The sequence below is a fragment of the Zingiber officinale genome, chromosome 2B (assembly GCF_018446385.1).
Source record: "Zingiber officinale cultivar Zhangliang chromosome 2B, Zo_v1.1, whole genome shotgun sequence".
Classification (NCBI taxonomy): Eukaryota; Viridiplantae; Streptophyta; class Magnoliopsida; order Zingiberales; family Zingiberaceae; genus Zingiber; species Zingiber officinale.
The window spans coordinates 132,776,505-132,795,946 of record NC_055989.1 but is presented as its reverse complement, the minus strand read 5'-3'; the positions used below and the strand labels follow the sequence as shown (position 1 = coordinate 132,795,946).

General features: G+C 41.4%; 2 protein-coding genes and 2 non-coding genes across 6 annotated transcripts; all 4 read left to right on the top strand.

Moving 5' to 3' along the window:
• The first annotated feature begins 8,111 nt into the window (after positions 1–8,111).
• On the top strand, positions 8,112–11,673 carry LOC122047305 (mitochondrial pyruvate carrier 1-like). Of its 3 annotated transcripts, none has more exons than XM_042608487.1 (6): positions 8,112–8,288; positions 9,820–9,985; positions 10,362–10,476; positions 10,968–11,022; positions 11,117–11,252; positions 11,446–11,673. In XM_042608487.1, exons 3-6 carry the CDS (start codon positions 10,384–10,386, stop codon positions 11,480–11,482), a joined length of 321 nt encoding a protein of 106 aa, XP_042464421.1. In that variant the 5' UTR covers positions 8,112–8,288; positions 9,820–9,985; positions 10,362–10,383; the 3' UTR covers positions 11,483–11,673. The 3 variants fall into 3 exon arrangements, with proteins under 3 accessions (XP_042464421.1, XP_042464419.1, XP_042464420.1); XM_042608485.1 differs by having other exon boundaries at positions 8,113–8,288; positions 9,820–10,016; XM_042608486.1 differs by lacking the exon at positions 9,820–9,985 and having other exon boundaries at positions 8,114–8,288.
• On the top strand, positions 8,634–8,706 carry TRNAK-CUU. The gene has a single exon. It is a non-coding gene; the product is annotated as a tRNA-Lys (tRNA).
• Positions 11,674–11,939: 266 nt separating the features above from the next.
• On the top strand, positions 11,940–12,012 carry TRNAK-CUU. The gene has a single exon. It is a non-coding gene; the product is annotated as a tRNA-Lys (tRNA).
• Positions 12,013–12,326: 314 nt separating this feature from the next.
• On the top strand, positions 12,327–12,896 carry LOC122048737 (tetraspanin-8-like). Its single transcript, XM_042610267.1, has one exon. The coding sequence runs from the start codon at positions 12,327–12,329 to the stop codon at positions 12,894–12,896; it is 570 nt and encodes a 189-aa protein (XP_042466201.1).
• The last annotated feature ends 6,546 nt before the right edge of the window (positions 12,897–19,442 follow it).

The window sequence follows — 19,442 nt, the reverse complement described above, 5'->3', positions numbered from 1 at the left end:
GATGTATCCGTCCGGCAGCCTCCGAAACCACTGTTGAGCCGATCCAGAAAGAGTGGTAAGAAAGACTCGGCACTTTACACCATCTGTATATTGATGGAGCGTAGCTGTGTTATCAAATTTACCCGGGTGATCATCCGGGTCCGTTGTTCCGTTGTACTCGCCGATCGTCGGGGGCACGTAGTGCTTGGGTAGAGGGTCTCGTAGAATAGCCTCCGAAAATTGGCGATTGATCCGCTCGGGAGATGAGTCTACTCGGGGAGCTTTCCCCTTTCTGTCGTCTCGCCTAGGCATTTCGTCTGAAGAAGATCCTCTATCTCTCCGAGCTGGTACGACTTCAGGGGTGCGAAATAAGGCCCGATGGAATGCAACGGTGGCTTGAGGTGCTTCTGCTCGGCCACCCGACGCAGATGTTGCTTGTTGCTCCGGCCGCTTGGCGGCTGCTTTCTATTTTTGCTCCACAAGTTTGGCGGCCCTTATCTCGACTAGAGCTTCGAGTTCTTCCGTCGAAAGCGCCACCGTGTGTTGTCGTCCAGCCTCATCCATTGTTTCCAGTCGGATGCAGGAGCGTTCCCACAGACGGCGCCAAATTGATCCTGTCCGAACCGCTGAACCAAAGGACGCTGGGCACGTGGTGCGCTCCTAGTCGATGGAGTGGATCTCCGGCTGGTCAAACGAAGCTCCGACGATCCTGCACCAAAGTCGAGCCGGGAAGGGATTCCCGGCGGCGACCCTCCGACGCTCAAGTCAGGTAAGTGGTGGAAAAAGTGGCTGCCAAGCTTGTGTCATGCGTACCTTTGGCGGAGTAATAGGCTCTTTATATAGGACGAAGAAGGAACTAATGCACGTCCACCGAGGTGCATACGTGTCAGCAACCCATACCCCGGTATGCACCTGTCAGAGAGCTTACCTGACACCATACTGGTACATTCCGAGCATGTTCTTCGATGGGACAACAGGACCCCCCGTTGTCAGACTAGGAGTATGCGTAGCCATACGACTTGACGGTTGTCAGAAGATGTTCCCATCTTTTACCCACTGCCTGACCGGAACGTCCGACCGGCCGGGCGGGCGAAGAACGTCGTCCAGACGGCCTTAATTCCTTGAGCCGACCGGGAGGCACGTCCTTCCGCTCGGTCATTATGTACTACTTCATTTGAGCGTCGGAACCCTGGTCCCTACCAGGGTGCCTTTTACTATCAGATTTCCCTTTCTTCCGAGTCCGGTCGGCTCGTCCCTTTCCGGTGAGCCACTGGACCCTTTGACCTCCCCGTGGCGTTGACCCCTCCTTATGGGGTTCCGGATTCTTACCGCCGGATCAATGTTCTTGAGGAACAAGAAGTTCTATAAGCTATAAATAAGTTTATAGAAGAACCTGCTAATGGTTCTATAGCACAACATAAATGTGACATTGATATCTATAAGACATGGAAGAAAAAGGACTCCACTGCTAATGGAATATTAATTAGTTCAATGGTAGACGACTTGATATTTAAGTATGAGTCATTATCATCTGCTCATGCAGTTTGGGTTGCCCTGAGAGAAAAGTACAATGGAGTTAACTTGCTAAGTTACGTCAACTATTTATGAAGTTTGACAACTACCAAAAATGTCTGAATGTTACCATGACCCAATATTTGAGGGAAATGACTAATATGATTTCAGAGCTAAAGACTGTTAGTTATGAGTTGACTGATGAATAACATGTCCATAAAGTAATTTGTTTCCTTCCTGATTCTTGGGAAACAATGAAACAGAATTTTACACATAGTGAAAGTATCAAGGTGTTCACTGATGTCTCACGTCATGTTGAACTTGAGGTGGAGAGAATAAAATCCGTAAGGATTTCTGGAGAAGCTTTTGTAGCTGAAGGTTCTGATTCTATGAATAAGAAAAAATGATTTAAGAAAGGAAGGAGAAAGAGAAAAGAAGCTAGAGTTGTTGCTGGGCAAGGCCCAATTAAGAAGAAAGAAAAGAAGTATGGAAAGAAACCTTAAGCTTAAAGTAAGCTGACTTTCTATAACTATGACAAGGCTATTTTGTTCAGAATTGTACTGAGTCTAAAAAGGTATATTCATATTTAATTTCTTTTCATAAGTTTATGTTGTTAGTTCAGTGTTGTTAGCTGATTCATATCATTTGTGAATTATAGATTCAGGAGCAACGAACTATGTATCTTGTGATCTAGCTACATATGTGGAGTACCGTTGAGTATCAACTGACAACGAATGGATATATATATGAGAAACAATGCAAGGATTGAAGTTAAAAGAGTTGACACTTGCAAACTCAACCTACGTGGTGAAGTATCTTATTTTTACATGGTCTCTTTTATGCTCCTAAGATTTGACGAAATTTGGCTTTCATTACTTGTCTTCTTTATTTGGGTTGTTGTATAAACTACTTTAGTCAATGCATAGAACTTTGAATTAACTATGTATTAATTGGGTGTGATTATGTAATGAATAGTTTTATGGTTCTTGATGTAGAACTTGATATTAATTATGGTATTAATGGTTGCTTTTTAACATTGTTCTTACTAGTGATGCTGATATTAATAATGAAATTTGGCATGCTAGACTTGGACATATTTGATATGAATGAATAGATTAGTTAAAAAGCGTCTATTAGGCCCTCATGCTAAGATCAACTTGTCTATATGTGAGTGTTGTCTTGCTGAAAAAGTAAATAGTAAATCAATTGGTAAGGCTATTAAAGCTGAACCACCATTGCAATTAATTTATTTGTATATTTGTGGTCCAATGAATATGAAGGCTAGACATAGAGGTTTCTATTTCATTATATTTATTGATTACTTTACATGTTTCAGTCATGTATATTTGATTTCTCATAAATTTGAAACATTAGATTGCTTCAAACGTTATTTGAATGAAGTTAAGAATCAATTAGAACGTAAGGTTAAACCTTATACACTGACTGTGAGAGTGAATATTTGTCTGATCAATTCAAGATAATGTGTAGTAATAAAGGGATTATTAGATAGCTAACTATCCCTAGAACTCTATAGAAAAATGAGGTTGCTGAAAGAAGAAATCGAGTTCTTCTATATATGATTAAGTCTTTGATAACTTAGGCGAATTTATCAATTTCCTATTTGAGAGATGCATTATTAGCTACAACCTATATACTTAATTGAATGTCTTCTAAATATGTTCCATTTACTCCATATGAACGTTGGATAGGCAGAAAATCAGATTTAAGTAATCTGAGACATTGGGGATTAACTATTTATGTTCATGATAAGACTCACAAATATAAAAAATTAGGACCCAGAGGTAAGAAGTATATATCTTTATAAGGTATTCTGATACTTCTAAAGGTTATGTCTTCATTGGCGATCAACAAAATGAAATCATCTCTAAAATAGAGTTAAGAGATGTTACTTTTCTTAAAACTGAGTTCCCAACAAGGGGTGAAGTTGATAATACAATTTCTTTTTTTTTTTTTTGCAATAGAAGAGAATGATAATGTTCCTTTATCAATGGGCGAAATATTACAAGAGATGTCTGAATCTAGTCAGCTCAGTAGGAGTGATTTATCAATTAATAAGATGATTTCTAACAATTCGACCTACAAAGTAGTTGTAAGATTATTCCTCAGAGAAGATTTGATGTTGAGAATGATGCATTAATGATTCTCTCAGTTGATGATGAGGAACCTCAAACGGTTGAGGAAGCATTGAGATGCTTAGTTAGAAAAAAAAATAGAAAATTACAATGGATGAGAAAATTGAGTTTATGAGAAAGAATCAAGTTTGAGATTTAGTTGATCTTCCTTCGGGCTGAAGGGTTATTGGAAATAAGTGGATTCTCAAAATTAAGAGGAAAGTAAATTGATCGATTAATCGATACAAAACTCGACTAGTTACAAAAGGATATACCCAAATAGAGGGTATTAATTTTGAAGAGACATTTTTCCTATTGTGAAGTTTGTGTCAATACGTGTCATCTTAGCTACAGTAGACATTTTGACTTAGAAATACATTAGATGGATATAATAACCGCTTTCATTAATGGTAATATTGACGAGGAAATCTATACGACATAACTAGAAGGTTATATTGTTGTAGGCTAAGAGAATAGAGTATGTAGAGTTAAAAAATCTATATATAGTCTAAAACCAACATCAAAATAATGGAATATAAGATTAATAAAGTCATTTTATCTTTTGTTTTTGAAATGATCAATGAGGATCATTGTTTACCTAAGAAAGGAAAAAGGAAAGTTGTTCATCTTATCATTATATGTTGATGATATGTTAATAGCTGAAAATTACATGAAGTTTATGATAGAAGTCAAATCATGACTTTCATCACAATTTAACATAATAGATATGGGAAAAGTTGAGTATATCTTAGAAGTAAACATCATTAGAGATCGATCAAAAAGACTTTTGATTTCTCTCAAGAGACTTGTATCACTAAGATACTATAACATTTCAATATGTCAGATTGGTAGTCCTTGTGACTAGATTCTAATATAATTTTTATGACTAGATCTTAATATGGTCTTTGTGACTTAGCTTGGAAAATTGGGAGATGTTGGTAGTGGGGAGGGGTTGTGGCAGTTGCAATTGCTGAGCAGTTGCTTGCCACACTCCACAAACCCCGCTACACTCCCTTTCCTTAAAGGGAGTTCATCCAAGTGAAAAGAGGGTTATTGAAAGTGAGGGGGAGAACTTTGACCCTGTGTGGAGAAGAGTGCATCATTTTGATAGAAGAACATTCAAGTTCAAGACAAGGGATTTAGTTTGTGGATATGCCGAGGAGGTTCACTGGGATTTTCTTGTAGACGACAAGCACAAAGATTATTCTTCGTCTTCAGTAGATCGCTTCGAGAGATCACTGTAAGTTTTTACATGCTTCAAATTATGTATATCATGCTTTAGAATTGCTACAATAAGAAGACCTAGTAGGTCAGTTGGACTGAGGGGTAGAAAGACATGATGGGTTGAGAATCAGACATCAAACGGATAAGGTTTCTGCTTGAGGAGACCCTGTGGTCTTTCATTTGGGGGGAGGGGGGTTATTGGGGTTGTAAGATTGCAGAGAAAAATATGAGCATATAAGGAAAAAAATATCTCCATTGGTACGAAGACTTTTAAGTAGAGCTGAAAAATAAAATCATACAAGTTTAAGTCCAAAGTAGACAATATCATACCATCGTGGAGATATTTAAATTTTTTTATTCCTAACAGTCGTTTCATACTCAATAGCTGCTATAATATGTAGAAGCTACTTGGTAATCACTGCAATTGAAAAATCAAATATATCATTCAAAATTTAAATTTTAAATCATGAACTCTGTATATTATTATATTAAAAAAAAAATAGACGTTGTGATTTACTTAATTTGAAGTGTAAACTAATTAAATAGAAGGTTAAAACATCTATATTAAATACCCTATTTAAATATTTTATCCTAAATTTTAGATAAAATAGCTAAAAAATCTTTATAAGCTACCTTATTCATTCATTAAATTATGCATTTATAAACAGTACTTTTCTAAATTTAAAGAAGGGATTTCATTCTATCAATATTATAGAAGAGAGAGAAGAAATAGAAAAAACGAATATCTGAATTTAATAAAATAGTTTTTTTTACCTTAAATTATGTATTTTAGATAGGAAAACTAATGTGAATATTCTTATCCAGTTGGAAAACAAATTGAACAATTAATTAGGCCCATTGGAGCTACTAAATCAACTGAATATTTGTAAATAAATTTAGTATTTAATTTCATAGGAGCTTATTTATATTCATGTAAGTAAGATATATACAAAATTAAATAAATTAATATATTTGAATAACTCGTTAAATTAAACAAATAAATCTGAATATATATGTATTCAATTTATTAATATTCACAAATAGTATTTATAAACAATATTCAAGAATAATATTTGTGTATCATGTTCATCACTAAAACTTTTATAACATGTTAAATAAATAAAAAAAAATTAAAATGAACAAATAAATTTATATTATCAAACTCAATAATTAACTAAATAAATTTAAAATATAAAAATTTAAAATAATCAAATAAACTTCAATTGAGATCAATAACACGAATTAAGTTCAAGTTAAATTCAAATTAAACTTAATTTAAATTTAAATTAAGTTCAAGTTCATACAAAATTAATAAAGTGAAGCTTCAATAATTATTTTAATAATTTGATTGATTTTTTATCTGAGGTTACTTTATAGATATGTTTGAAGTTTGAAAATGATAAAACGGATTCGGCTTGACCTCTCTACCGTCCGTCCGTCCGTCCGTCCGTCCAATGGGTTTGCTTTCTCTCTTCTTTGGCAGTGTAGCGTGGTGCGACAACACACCTATCACGTGAGTGAAGACAAAACCTAATCTCTTCCTTTACCACCCACCATCTACATCTCTTTCTCTGCTCCCTCTCCCTCACCCTCTCCGATCCAGTCCCAACCTCCGCTACCATGGCCGCCGCCGCTTCTTCCTCCGATGATCCCCTCACCGTCCTTCAGATCCTCTGGCGAGCTTTCCTCCTGCCCTTTGCGGTGGCTCCCTCCCTCCTTCTCCCCCTCCTCCTCCTCACTTTCCTTTCCACCTCCCTCCTCTTCCTCTCCGCCTACTCGATTTCCCCTTCCTTACTCGACCTCCTCTCTCGCCTATACCCGCTCCTCCGCAGTGACCAACCCCCTTCGCCACCCTTCCTCGATCTCCGCCGCGCCCTCCTCGCCGACCTCCGCGCCATCGCCCGCGTCGCAGCTCCCTCTGCTCTCCTCTTCTTCCTCGTTTCCCTCCTCCTCACTCTCGCCGCCCTCTACGCCCTCGCCATCACCTACTCCTCCCCAAGCGGCGTCTCCCTCTCCCAGCTCCTCCGCCGGATCGCCCGCCGCTGGTACCAAACTCTAATCACCCGCCTCTACGTCCTCCTCTTCACCCTCGGCCTCGCGCTCCTCACCTCCCTCACCGTCGCCTCCTTCGCCCTCGCCCTCGACGCCTCCGCGGAAGCCGAGGCCGTCGCTGGGGCGGTGGTGGTCGCCGTCGCGCTCCTCTACCTCTACCTCTCCACGCGGTGGTGGATCAGCCTCGTGGTGACGGCCGTTGAGGAGACGTGGGGGATCGGCGCCCTCTCGTGGTCCGTGGAGCTCTTCATCGGGAACAAAAAGAGGGGGACGGCGCTCACGCTGCTGCTGAAGTCAGTCCAGCTTGGCATCCTGGCAGCCTTAGGGGTGGCTTTGGCTGCAGCCTCGGCCGGACCGCCGGGACCTCCGCCTCCTCCGCCGGAGAAGCAGATGCAGCTGTGGGCGGCGGCGGCGGCAGCGACCGCGCTGTGGGAGATATACTCCATGGCGGCGTACGCCGTGTTCTACTACGAGTGCAGGAAGAGCCATGGATTGGAACTCGATAGGATCAAATACGAAGCATTAATCTGAAACGGAAATTGGCAGGCTACTGCAATCGATCTGCATGGCGAGGGATGATCAGCGTGTGTAAGTAAATAATGATCTGTCGATACAAACTCTTATAAAAATTTCAACTTGTTCTTGTGTTTTGTTTTGAATCGAGCAGTTTCCGATGACACAACAATGATAATGATTAAAGAAGAGATTCGAAAATTGTAGGTAATGAGTAGACCGACTTTTGATTTGGGTCCCATTTTTTCGATTGGCTGTGGTCCCGTGGATACGGATGGGTGGAACTGCCTATGTGAATTTTGAGAGCCGCTCGCCGAGATGAGCTATTTTGGCATGTTGAAGCTTTTTTTTTTTTTTTTTTAATTTAAAATTTGTCTTAAATTATATATTTTATATATATATTTTTTTCATAAATTATTCTATCCCTTCTCTGTATTTAAATTTTGAGTAATGATATACACAATGAAAACTTGGAGATAAACACATAAAGTCAAATTTAATAAAATATTTTTTATTATAAATTTTAAATAAAAATAGTTAGCATCGATATTTTAATATTATTGCAAAATATTAATCTAATTGTTTTTTAACAAAAATATTTTTAGAAAATTAAATTTAGTAAAATATTAAGACAAAATAGGGAGAAGAAAAATGCCTGTTTAATTAATGCCGGCGGCCGGACACGGATAAACAAAGACGCAAGCCATCACATGACACGCGCGAAGCACGTGCTATTACTGCTCCCTAGTCGTCGATCTCAATCTCTCTCCTCCAATCTACGAGGAGAGTGGCCGCCCTGTAGCTCCCGGTTAGTCTTTGTTTGGCAGTCGCGTGCTCCAGCTTACCTTCTCTTTGCTCCTACCCGTGTTTTACGAGGTCAGATCTCTCTTCGCCTAGCTTTTTCGACGCCTTTGAGTTGTTAATTTCATTTACGTTGCGATTGAGTTAGAATAGCCTTGAATGTAGTTTTCGGATCAAAAGTCGAGATTCTTTTTGAGGATACGAGTCGATCTTATAAACCTTACAGCTGATTGTTATTTGGAGACTAGTTTTCTTCTCGAACACTTTTTCCCCCAAATAATTTGTGTCTAGAGTCTGGACTCTAGAGAAAGACTAGATTCCATGAAAAAGTCTTTGATTTTGGAGATGGGAGAAATAAAGCCGGCATCTTTATCTGCTCTTTGTCCCACATGTTTAATGATTTTAATCTTATTATCGCAAGCCCGTCTAGCTCAGTTGGTAGAGCGCAAGGCTCTTAACCTTGTGGTCGTGGGTTCGAGCCCCACGGTGGGCGAAGTTGGCGTTAAGCACTTTTTTGCCTTTTTTTGCTATCTAAATCATATTGAAGAGGATTTTCCTTTTCCATCTACTGGAGGTGTCTAACCTATTTATGTTGCTGCGCTTGGATAAAACTTTTACACCAAAGTTGACCAAAAAGTCCTCAATCGATAGTTCATCAACTGACCATACCGTTCAAAAGCATTTATGATCTTGCGAATATGGAATATGATTTATTGGAGCAAACACCTCTATGAAAATTATTATTGTAGCATGCTAGGGACGAAACCAAGATTTTATTCTTGGGGCTAAATTTAACATAAATCATCATCTTTTTATATGATAAAAATTTTATTCATAAAACAATTAATGCATCATATTATATAATACAATCACGTTCATTGATACTATACTTTACTCTAATAGACTTCTCATCGAACTTGGTTAAATTTGAAGTCTTGGATATAGAGAAGATGACATACTGGGCTAGTTAGAAAATTTATAATGGACTTTGAGTATTTGGGCTAGGTAGTATACCACTATAAGGGGGCTTGAGCCCTAGGCTAGGCCCCTTCCTACGTGTCGCCTCTGTTTATGCTGTTTACAGCATATTTATGTCAAATTTTTTAGTATTTTCATCTAGTTTATTTTCGAATTTAGTTTTGCAGCACCTATCGGAATCCTTTTCTTGATACAATATCACAATGAAATGCTGAGTCCTTCCATAAATGATATGCCTTAAATCTACAAGTTAAATTATGTCTTTTTAACTTTAATTTTGCATTGTTGGCAAGTTTGACATTGACCTTAAGCAATGCGTCTTTATTCTAGGATTAAGTCTACATGGGTGGACTAAATCTAATTAAGTCCACATAGGTTAACTAAATCCAATTAAGTCCATATGGGTAGTCTTAATCTCCATAAGGTGGGCATACACTTAATTAACACACACATAACTACTTGTCATTAAGGAAACTAAACTCCAGTTAAGTGATATAATGCTTTATTGCATATAAAGGAGGTTTGGATTAAATGAATGTGGATTCAATGTGTAGATTAAATAACCTAGTTCATTAATATTAATGGACTGTTAATGATAGATGAGCTTTAATGTGGATGATCCCTATAGGATGAGCTTGGTATACAAGGGAAGAAGCTTAGTCAATTAGGACATCTTCTTATATCAAGAGGGTTTTGAGCTGCTACTTCCTCCTCCTCTCGTCCCCATAAGGATTTCGGATTGCCGCCCATTCCTGTAGAAGATCATTCAACGCTCACAGCAACTCTGACGACAAGTAAGATCAATGGCTAATGCGATGGATTCAGGTTGGACCATTCATTTGTTGTTGCTTTCAATTCCTATCCAATGTAGCCTTATGGATGATGATAACTAGATCCTTAGAGGCATCCTTTAGTTTGGTTTTTGATGTATCTATAATTTTTTCATTTATGACTTTTTTTTCCCATACAAGATGGCTTAACTGGATGGTTGTAGATGATTTATCTCTGAAATTGACATTTAGTTTCAGATCGTGCAAAATGATTGCTTTTTGTTCATTGAATGGTTATTTAATTCCATTTATACATGGAATTGTTACTTTCTATGAGAATTATTTGCTGATTTTTCTTGATTTTGATCTCCCTTGTAACACTTGGATTATAAAAATTCAGGTTGAAAAGTTGAAACCTTGCAATGTCAGCCTTCAGAGCATTTTTGAATAGCCCTGTGGGTCCAAAAACAACTCATTTTTGGGGCCCAATTTCCAATTTGGGTTTTGTTACTGCTGTAAGTTTCCTTGCTTGGATGTTTAATTTGTTTTCTCTCATATAGAGTTTGCTGGACAGTAACCATGTCACCTGTTGATGAATTCACAAATTTCTGCTCCATAATATTTTCTCGACCCACACACCGTAGAGTTCTCCTAGTCCCTTAAATTCTCAAGAACCTCAAAAACAAATCTGATCAATTTGAGCAGATTTCCAAATCTTAAATTTCTGGAATAATTAAATTCTGTATATATTTTCTTACCAAGCAAAGGAGAGTGGTGTACTTTTAAAAAATTGAATTTCAATTCTTTAAAACTTCATAGTCTTAAATGAGGCTAGAGACTCATGAAGTTATCATTTTGAAGTATGTCTAGTAGGCACAGTAGAAGTCTGCATGGTGGAGAGGCCCTTTGGCTTCAGCAGTTTTTCCTACAAAAAAACCTCTTTTATTTTGTTTCTTTATGATTCAGGTCTCTGGTTTTTTGTTGTAACAACATGATGCTATTTCAGGCTTTGGTAGACACTCAGAAGCCTCCCGAGATGATATCGGGGAACATGACTGCAGGTTCTCAGGATAATATTATTGCAATCAAAACATTTACATTCCTAAATGTTGAGATCATAGAATGACTTAAAACCATGATGAATTTTTGCTGCAGTTATGTGTGTCTATTCAGGATTATTCATGAGGTTTGCGTGGATGGTACAACCCCGTAACTACTTGCTTCTTGCTTGTCATGTGTCGAATGAATCTGTTCAGCTCTATCAGTTATCTCGCTGGGCAAGAGCCCAACGGTAGGGATATTTTCGTCGGGCGAACCCTTTTGTGTTTTGTCCACAATTGATAGTGCTAAAGATATTTGATGCTCATACGAGTTTAGTTGACCGTTGCGATCGATTGAACTGAGACGAAATATTATGAAAAATATGGCAGTGCCTTTAGAACGTAGAGCTAATTGTTCTGTTTTTTGTGGCACTTTTGTTGCAGATTCTTGGAGAAGAAAGAACCTGAAGAGCAGAAATGAGCTTCTTAGCAAGTTTACTTGTGATTTTCAATAAGAAAGAAAGGGATTGTGTAATTTAGTTTAGAAAAACATGAAAATTGTAGCACTAAATGTCTGATATGATCATTCATTTGGATCAAATATTGTGAGCATGATCGTTTGGCTATTTCAAGATGAAAGCTATGTTTTTTCCTTAACTGTAAATTCTTCAATCGATTGTTGTCGTCTCTTGAAAATGGTCTTCATCTCCTATTCCATCAAGACACTGTGAATTTTTGTGAATAAAACTTTCTATTTCTCTTATTTAGCAAAAAGTTATTTTTATCAAATAATTTTAAAATATATGTAAAAGTAAATAATTTATAGAAGTTTTTATTTATTATTTTTTAAATGAACAAGGGTATCGTATGAACGAAGAGTTCAGTTCATAGATTAAGAACACTAATTAAAAATGGTACATTAAAAGTTAAAATAACAAGCCCGTCTAGCTCAGTTGGTAGAGCGCAAGGCTCTTAACCTTGTGGTCGTGGGTTCGAGCCCCACGGTGGGCGAAGTTGTATTTTTTTTAATGCAAATTTTAGTTTTCACCGGAAACGGTCAATTTTTCGGGCGTCTGACGAACCTTTCTAACTGCTTATCGAATTCTTCAATCGCTGCTGCCTTTTTATTCAATCATACACAGTTTGGAATCGATAGATTGAGTCAACGATCTTTAACATCCTAATAATAGCAACTCCGGATCGTCTTCCTCTCCCATCACATTTCATGGAATTTGTATGGATCATATTTCATTTCCTCCTCCTCCTCACCATCTCTCCTCGGCTTCCGTCTCAACTGATCCCAGACCACCGTCGACATCGTGGTAATGAGAAAGATCAGCAACGCCGTGCTCGGCGTCGTCAACTCGCTCACTCTTCTCCTATCTCTCCCGGTGATCGCGGCGGCGCTGTGGCTAACCTTCCGCTCAGCGGCCTTGTCGGAGTGCGGCCGGTTCCTGCTCCTGCCACTGCTCGCGGTGGGCGCTGCCCTGTTCGTGACCTCCCTGCTCGGCTTTGTCGGCTCCTTCTTCCGCGTCTCCGGCTTCCTGTGGACCTACCTGGCGGTGTTGTCCCTGGTGATCTTGGCGGTGTTGGCATTCGCGGTGATGGCGCTGGCGGTGACCAACAGGAGCGTCGGGCGGGCGCTGTCGGGGAAGGGTTACGAGGAGTACCGTCTGGGGCACTACTCTCTGTGGTTACAGAGACGGGTGCACGAGTGGAAGAACTGGAAGGTGATCTCCTCGTGCTTGAAGGAGGGAAAGGTTTGCCGACGTGGAAGCATCTTCGCCGGAATCATGGCCGGGCTCTTTTTCAGGCGAAACCTCACACCCATACAGGTCCGTCTCCTACCTGCGATCTTTTGTCCCAACAAACATCCTTCGAGGATGATGCGGTAATAAGGAGGAGACCTGCTTTTCCCCCTTCCCTGACACCTCATCTGCGGGCCCCACCCATTTTTTTTTTTTTAACCTTTATACCCTTATTAAGTGTCCATGTTTTTTTTTTACAATTTTTTATTTCTTTTTAACCAGTTTTTTATCAAATTTTTTTTAACAGTTTTATTTTTTAATCAGTTTTTATCAATTTTATTCTTTTTAAATAAATTTTTATTATATATTTGTAATATTTTATTTTTTAGTGGTAGATTTTCACATTTCACTCACTCTCTCCTAGCTCCATCATATTATTTACCTTTATACTATTTTTTATTCCATTAAATTTTGTTTTTTTTATTAAATATTTTTTCGACAAGAATATCATACTATTTTTATATTTGTAATATGAAATCGGATCCTATGTCCTCATTTTCTCTCTCCCCGTGTTTTACTTGTCACCTCCAACCCACTACCGACGGCCTTTGGTCGTCGCACCGACTAGAGCTATATCCTATGAGGAAGATAAACTAAAGGGGATCGTCATCGACACGATCGACATCGGAATTTGACTGAATCTGAGCAGGGACTCAGATCGACGGTGAAGGAAAGTCTGCTCAGATCCAGTCAAATTACGGCACTGATCATGTCGATGCGACCCCATTACGTTTACCTTCCCCCTATGATATAATTTTAATCGAAGCGGCGATCGAGGGCCGCCGGTGGTGCCGTCGACGGTGGGTTGAGGCAACGAGTGGGAACAGGGGCATGTGATATTGGAATAGATGATTAAATCTCTTGTAATCTTTTATTTTTTTAATAGTAAATTTTAGAGGTTATTATTTATAAAAATATTTAAAAGTAAAATAGGGATAAAAAATAAAAAAAAATTGATGAAAAAATAATAAACAAAATTTATTAAAAAAATAAAACTAAAGAAGTAAATAAAATTGAAAAAAATATTTAAAGAAGTAAATAAAATTAGAAAAAAAATAACTTGTTATTTAAAGAAAGAGGGGTTAAAAGGTCATTTAATATGGGAGAGAGAGAGGCGTGGGCTGCCAGAGGGGGTGGGAAAAGCAATTTACTAAAGGAGCCCACCAAATGTGGGTAAAAAGAGAAAGATAACAATTGATATGGAGGTCAAAGTCAAAGAAGTTAACATCAGAAGACAAACAAGGTCCACTAAAAGGTAGTCAAGCGGAGCCCTACATTAAGGGCCGATCAGGCATGAGTTGCTCGACCAGCAAAGGGCGCGTGTAGATGACCAAATTGCTATTACGATCGAGCAAGAACATACTATCTAGACTCGTTGTCACAAGATAGAGCAGCGGAGCAGAGGAATACTCGGTCCAGCAGCGGAGTATTCGGCCGAGTGGTTATCCCTCTCGGTCGATCGGTGAGAATGCTGACGTGTATTTGGATATAATTGGAGAGCATGTCCATGACCACGTGTCCAGGACCAATTGGAGAACACGTCCGCAATCAATGGGAGAACGTGCTCATACCTCGAAAAATGTGCACGTCGCCCACCATGACATTATATAAAGGGGGTCCGTACATCGACGCGGATACGCATTATTTACTTTTTACGCTTGTGCTACTGTTGTTCCATCTTCTTCTTCGTGACGGTGACTGACTTGATCGTAGGAGGGCCAATGCCAGGGACATCTTCCCCGGCTCGGCACTCACATTTCTTGTATTGCAGAATGGGGCAGAGTCTACATCCAGTCAATATGGTAGCCACCTCCCTAGCTTGCCATCTCCCCGATTTTCGAACAAGATCATATTAGCGTCATTTGTGGGAACGTAGCCTGAATCCGAAACGCGAAGATGAAGGGCGTTGGATGACTCGTCACGGTTACTTTAACAAAAGAAGAGCTAGATGCGCCAACACAAGCTGGAGCAACAAAAATAGTGGAGCAACAATAGCAACAAGCACTGGTTAATCGCCATGTGTAGGAGCACGCAGCCTCAACAACAGGTCATCCAGCCAGATATGAAGACCGAGTGGATTATATATCCGTTCGGGGACATAGTAAGAAGCCGGCTGGCACATACGGAGATGCACCCCATGCGCCGATCCCCTTCCATCGAGTCATGTTCCACACTCCAGCAGATGAGCTAGGCCGAGCATATAAAGAATGATGATCCTCCTCAGACGAAGCGCCTGTTCAGGATGCATGTAAAGGGAAAGCACCAAGGAATGATGCTTCGCCCGAGTGGATCAATCAACAGTTTTCTCAGGGAATCTTGGACGACCCTATTCCAAAGCACTACACCCCATTGACGATCGCTGAGTATAATGGAACGACCGATCTGGACGACCACCTGACTCAGTTTGATAACGCAGCCACACTTCATCAGTACACCAATGTGGTGAAGTGTCGGGTCTTCCTCACTACACTTTTCGGGTCAACGCAGCGCTGGTTCAGACGAATGCCGATTGGTTCGATTCATAGCTTCAAAGAATTCCGAACGACATTCTTACACCACTTCGCTAGCAGTCGCGTGCTATCAGAAGATGAGTGTCAACCTATTTTCCCTTAAACAAGGGCCTAAGAAGGCACCGAGGGGATATATGAAGCGCTTCAACCAAGTGACCATGGATATTCCATCGATCTTCTCGAAAATATTAGTGAACGCCTTCGCCCAGGGGCTCACCGAAGGAGAGTTCTTCCGGTCACTCATCCAGAGCCCGCCAAAGGACTTCGATCACCTGCTCAGGAGGATCATGGAGTACATAAATGTGGAAGAGACACAAGCAGCAAGAAGAAAGGAAGCGCTGATCGAACCCACAAGAGCACCTGAACAATGACCATCTAGTAGCCATCAGACACCCAAGGGGCCCCGAGCGAAAGGTGCACAGCAACACCAGGAGCCCAGAACGCAGGTCGTACAACATGTGGCAGTCAGTCACCCAAAGGTGGCAAAGGGAAAGATATGAACGCTAATGTTTTGTTCGTTCCATCAGTCGACAACGCACAACATGCGCAATTGCTACGATCTGACACCAATTTCGAGTTGACTGCTCCTCGAGGATATCGCCGTCCATCACCATCACCCGATTGACATAACAGTCGCCGATCAGTGGAGCGGCGAGATGGCGATCGAGTGGCATCTGAGCGACATCATCATCAGCCTCGAAGGAGAAACAATACAAGTCCCACCCGAGCTTCTGCTGAGCGGACTAGGACCTCAGTTCGGGAGGAGGAGAACCGAAACAACACTTGTCGGGGAGAGATTGGAATGATCGCAGGTGGGCCGACGGGCGGTGACTCAAATCGGGCAAGGAAGTCGCATGCCCGACGCCTAGAAATACACGTTGTAGGATGCATCAAGGAAAATGCCGAGGGCCCTGAGATTAGTTTCAACCCCCGAGATCTAGAGGGAGTGGAGATCCCTCACAACGACATCTTGATCATCCGAGCGATAATAGCTAATTATAATATTCATCGGACCTTAGTTGATACAGGAAGCTTGGTGAATATTAAATTCAAGAAGGCGTTCAACCAGCTGCAAATTGATCAGAGTGAGTTGCAGCCAATGACGACCCCACTCTACAGGTTCACAGGCAATGAAATATTATCGATCGGCCAGATTTGACTGGCAATATCGCTCGGAGAGGAGCCGTTCAAGAGAACAATGACCACAAACTTCATTGAGGTGGACACGCCGTCCGCCTATAATGTTATATTGGGCCGACCTTCCCTTAACGAGTTTTGAGCGATGATGTCCACTTTCTGCCAGAAGATCAAGTTTCCTGTGGACAACAAGGTGGGTGAAGTAAAAAGCGATCAGCTGACTGCTCGACGATGCTACGTCAAGATTGTCAAGTTTGAAGCAAAAGCCGCACAGAAGGCCCCTCGCTTGGAAGTGAACGCCATCGGGGAAGAACCTCCCGCACTGGTTTACGAGAAAAAGGAGGAAGTCCAGATTCATCCTAGCCGATTGGAGGCCACCATCTTCATCGCTGTCGACCTGATAGAGAGGAAGAAGGCAAAGTTGGTCACCTGCCTTAGGTGAAATCACGACGTGTTTGCCTGGTTGAACCACGAGCTCCTAGGCATCTCGCCAAGTGTAGCTCAGCAGGAGCTTCATGTTCGACTGGATTCTTGGCTTGTGAAATAGAAGAAGAGGGACTTTAATGCAGAGCAGAACCAAATCATCCGGGCGAAGATAGAAAAACTACTTGAGGTCGGTCACATACGCGAGATTCAGTTTCCTAGCTGGCTCGCCAACATCGTGCTGGTCTCCAAGTCGGGCAACAATGACGAGTCAGCATTGACTTTCATGATCTGAATAAGGCTTGCCCGAAGGACTTCTATCCCCTGCCCAGGATAGACCAGATGGTGGACTCCATGGCGGGCTGCGAGCTGCGAGCTGATCTGCATGCTCGACGTATATCAAGCTTACCACCAAGTGCTGCTCGCTAGGGACGATCAAGAAAAGGTCAGCTTTATCACTGCCAACGGAACTTTTGTTACAATGTCATGCTGTTCAGATTGAAGAATACCGGCACCACCTATCAGAGGCTGATGAACAAGGTGTTCCGTTTGCAGATCGACCGTAGCATGGAGGTATATGTTGATGACATACTGATAAAGTCCCTCCGAGCTACTGATCTTTGTGCAGATATCGAAGAAACATGCTAAACTTTAAAGATGTATAGAATAAAGCTGAACCCGAATAAGTGCTTGTTCGGAGCAAGAAGCAGCTGGTTCCTTGGATACATCGTCATTGAATTGGGGATCGAGGCGAACCCGAGCAAGGTGAAGGTGCTAAGAGACATGCCCCCCGCCCCGTAACTTGAAGGAGGCCTAACGGTTGACCGGACGAATCACCGCGCTATCAAGGTTCATCTCCAAGTCAACCGATCGGAGTCATCCGTTCTTCAAGATATTGCGCCGAGCAACTAAGTTCCAGTGGGACGCGGAATGCGACAAGACGCTGGAAGAGCTTAAAGGGTACCTTAACTCCCTACATCTATTGGCCAAACCCATCGCTGCTAAGCCGCTTTTGATTTACTTGTCATCCACTGAGTATGCGGTTGGCTCGGCGTTGGTGTGCCAGAACGGCTTAGAGCAACAACCTATATATTTTCTGAGTCATATATTGAAAGATGTAGAGTCCTGCTATACCTGTCTCGAAAAATTGACATACACGCTAGTACTCGCCGCTTGGAGACTTCGTCCATACTTTCTTTCACATCCGATTGTCGTGATGACCAATAGTGCCTTGGGAAGAGTCCTTAACCAGAAGCATTCGGACAATTGATCAAATGGACAATCGAGATGAGCTAATTCGACATAAAATATCAACCCCGAACATCGATCAAGACCCAAGCCTTAGCTGATTTTGTTACTGAGGTCCATAACGTCGAGCCGGACACGACCTGGAAAGTATACGTAGACGGATTGTCTACTCAGCAAGGTAGCAGGATCGACATTCTCTTGATCTCACCACGAGAGGACAGGATGCAACAATTCGTGCAACTAGACTATCGGGCTACCAATAATGAAACCGAGTACGAGGCCTTAAAAATCGGCTTGCAGGAGGCTCGGCATGTCAGAGCAGCAAAGGTCATCATCCACTCAGATTCTTAGCTGGTCACTCAGCAGCTATTGAGGGCGTTCAAAATAAGCAGCTCCCGACTCAGGCTATATGTAGAAGCTTTCGAGAAGTTGAAGGCAAACTTCCAAGAAGTTGTTATACAGAAGATCGCCCGCTCGGATATCCAAATCGCGGATGAGTTCGCTAAGTTAGCCAGTTCATTGTCACCGATCATGATAGAGTTGTCGATCGAGCAAGTCTCCCTAGTGGTGCATATCGATAAGATGGATGGAATAAACTTCCCGAGCGACTAGAGAAGCTCATTGATAGAGTTCCTTCGATCGGGTAGCATTCCAGCCGATCAGGAGGAAGCTCATCTGGACCAGCTGTATAAAAGAGCTTTCTCAATATCGTTGCTCAAGTGTGTCGGATCGAAGGACGTCGTGTACATCCTTCAAGAAGTGCATCAGGGCTCCCGCGGAAGTCACCCGGGCGGTAGATCGTTGGCCTGAAAGATCCTGTTGGTAGGGTATTTTTAGCCCACACTGCAAGAGAATGCCGCTCAGACAGTGGCCACCTGCCCGTCGTGTCAAAAATATCACAACATTCAACACCAACCGACCCAGGAATTGAAGGCATCCATTGTGTCTTGTCTGTTCGACTAATGGGACATGAACATCATTGGACCATTTCTAATGGTGATCGGTCAGAGAAGATTTCTGCTCATCGTAGTAGACTGTAAGGGAATAGGTTGCTAAACACGTAAACGCGCAGCGGAAAAAACCTATTTCCTCCGGAAGATCCATGCGAAGGGAAACACAACCTTATACTAAGTTAGATCTAAAGACATGATAGAGTTATACCTTTGAAGTGTGCTCACGATCTCCCGACAGCTCGGATCACAGCACGATCAAGCGTTCGCGCCTCTACGGTATCCACATGAACAAGCCTTGCCTTCGTTTGTCTCACAAACTCAACAAGGTGGAGAAGAACACACAAGGTTGTGCTAGCAACCTA

Coding starts and splice junctions, on each gene's coding strand:
- LOC122047305 (XM_042608487.1), top strand. CDS start 10,384: ATGTCAGCCTTCAGAGCATTTTTGAATAGCCCTGTGGGTCCAAAAACA. Junction 10,477..10,967: donor ATTTGGGTTTTGTTACTGCT/GTAAGTTTCCTT, acceptor ATGCTATTTCAG/GCTTTGGTAGACACTCAGAA. Junction 11,253..11,445: donor CGCTGGGCAAGAGCCCAACG/GTAGGGATATTT, acceptor CTTTTGTTGCAG/ATTCTTGGAGAAGAAAGAAC.
- LOC122048737 (XM_042610267.1), top strand. CDS start 12,327: ATGAGAAAGATCAGCAACGCCGTGCTCGGCGTCGTCAACTCGCTCACT.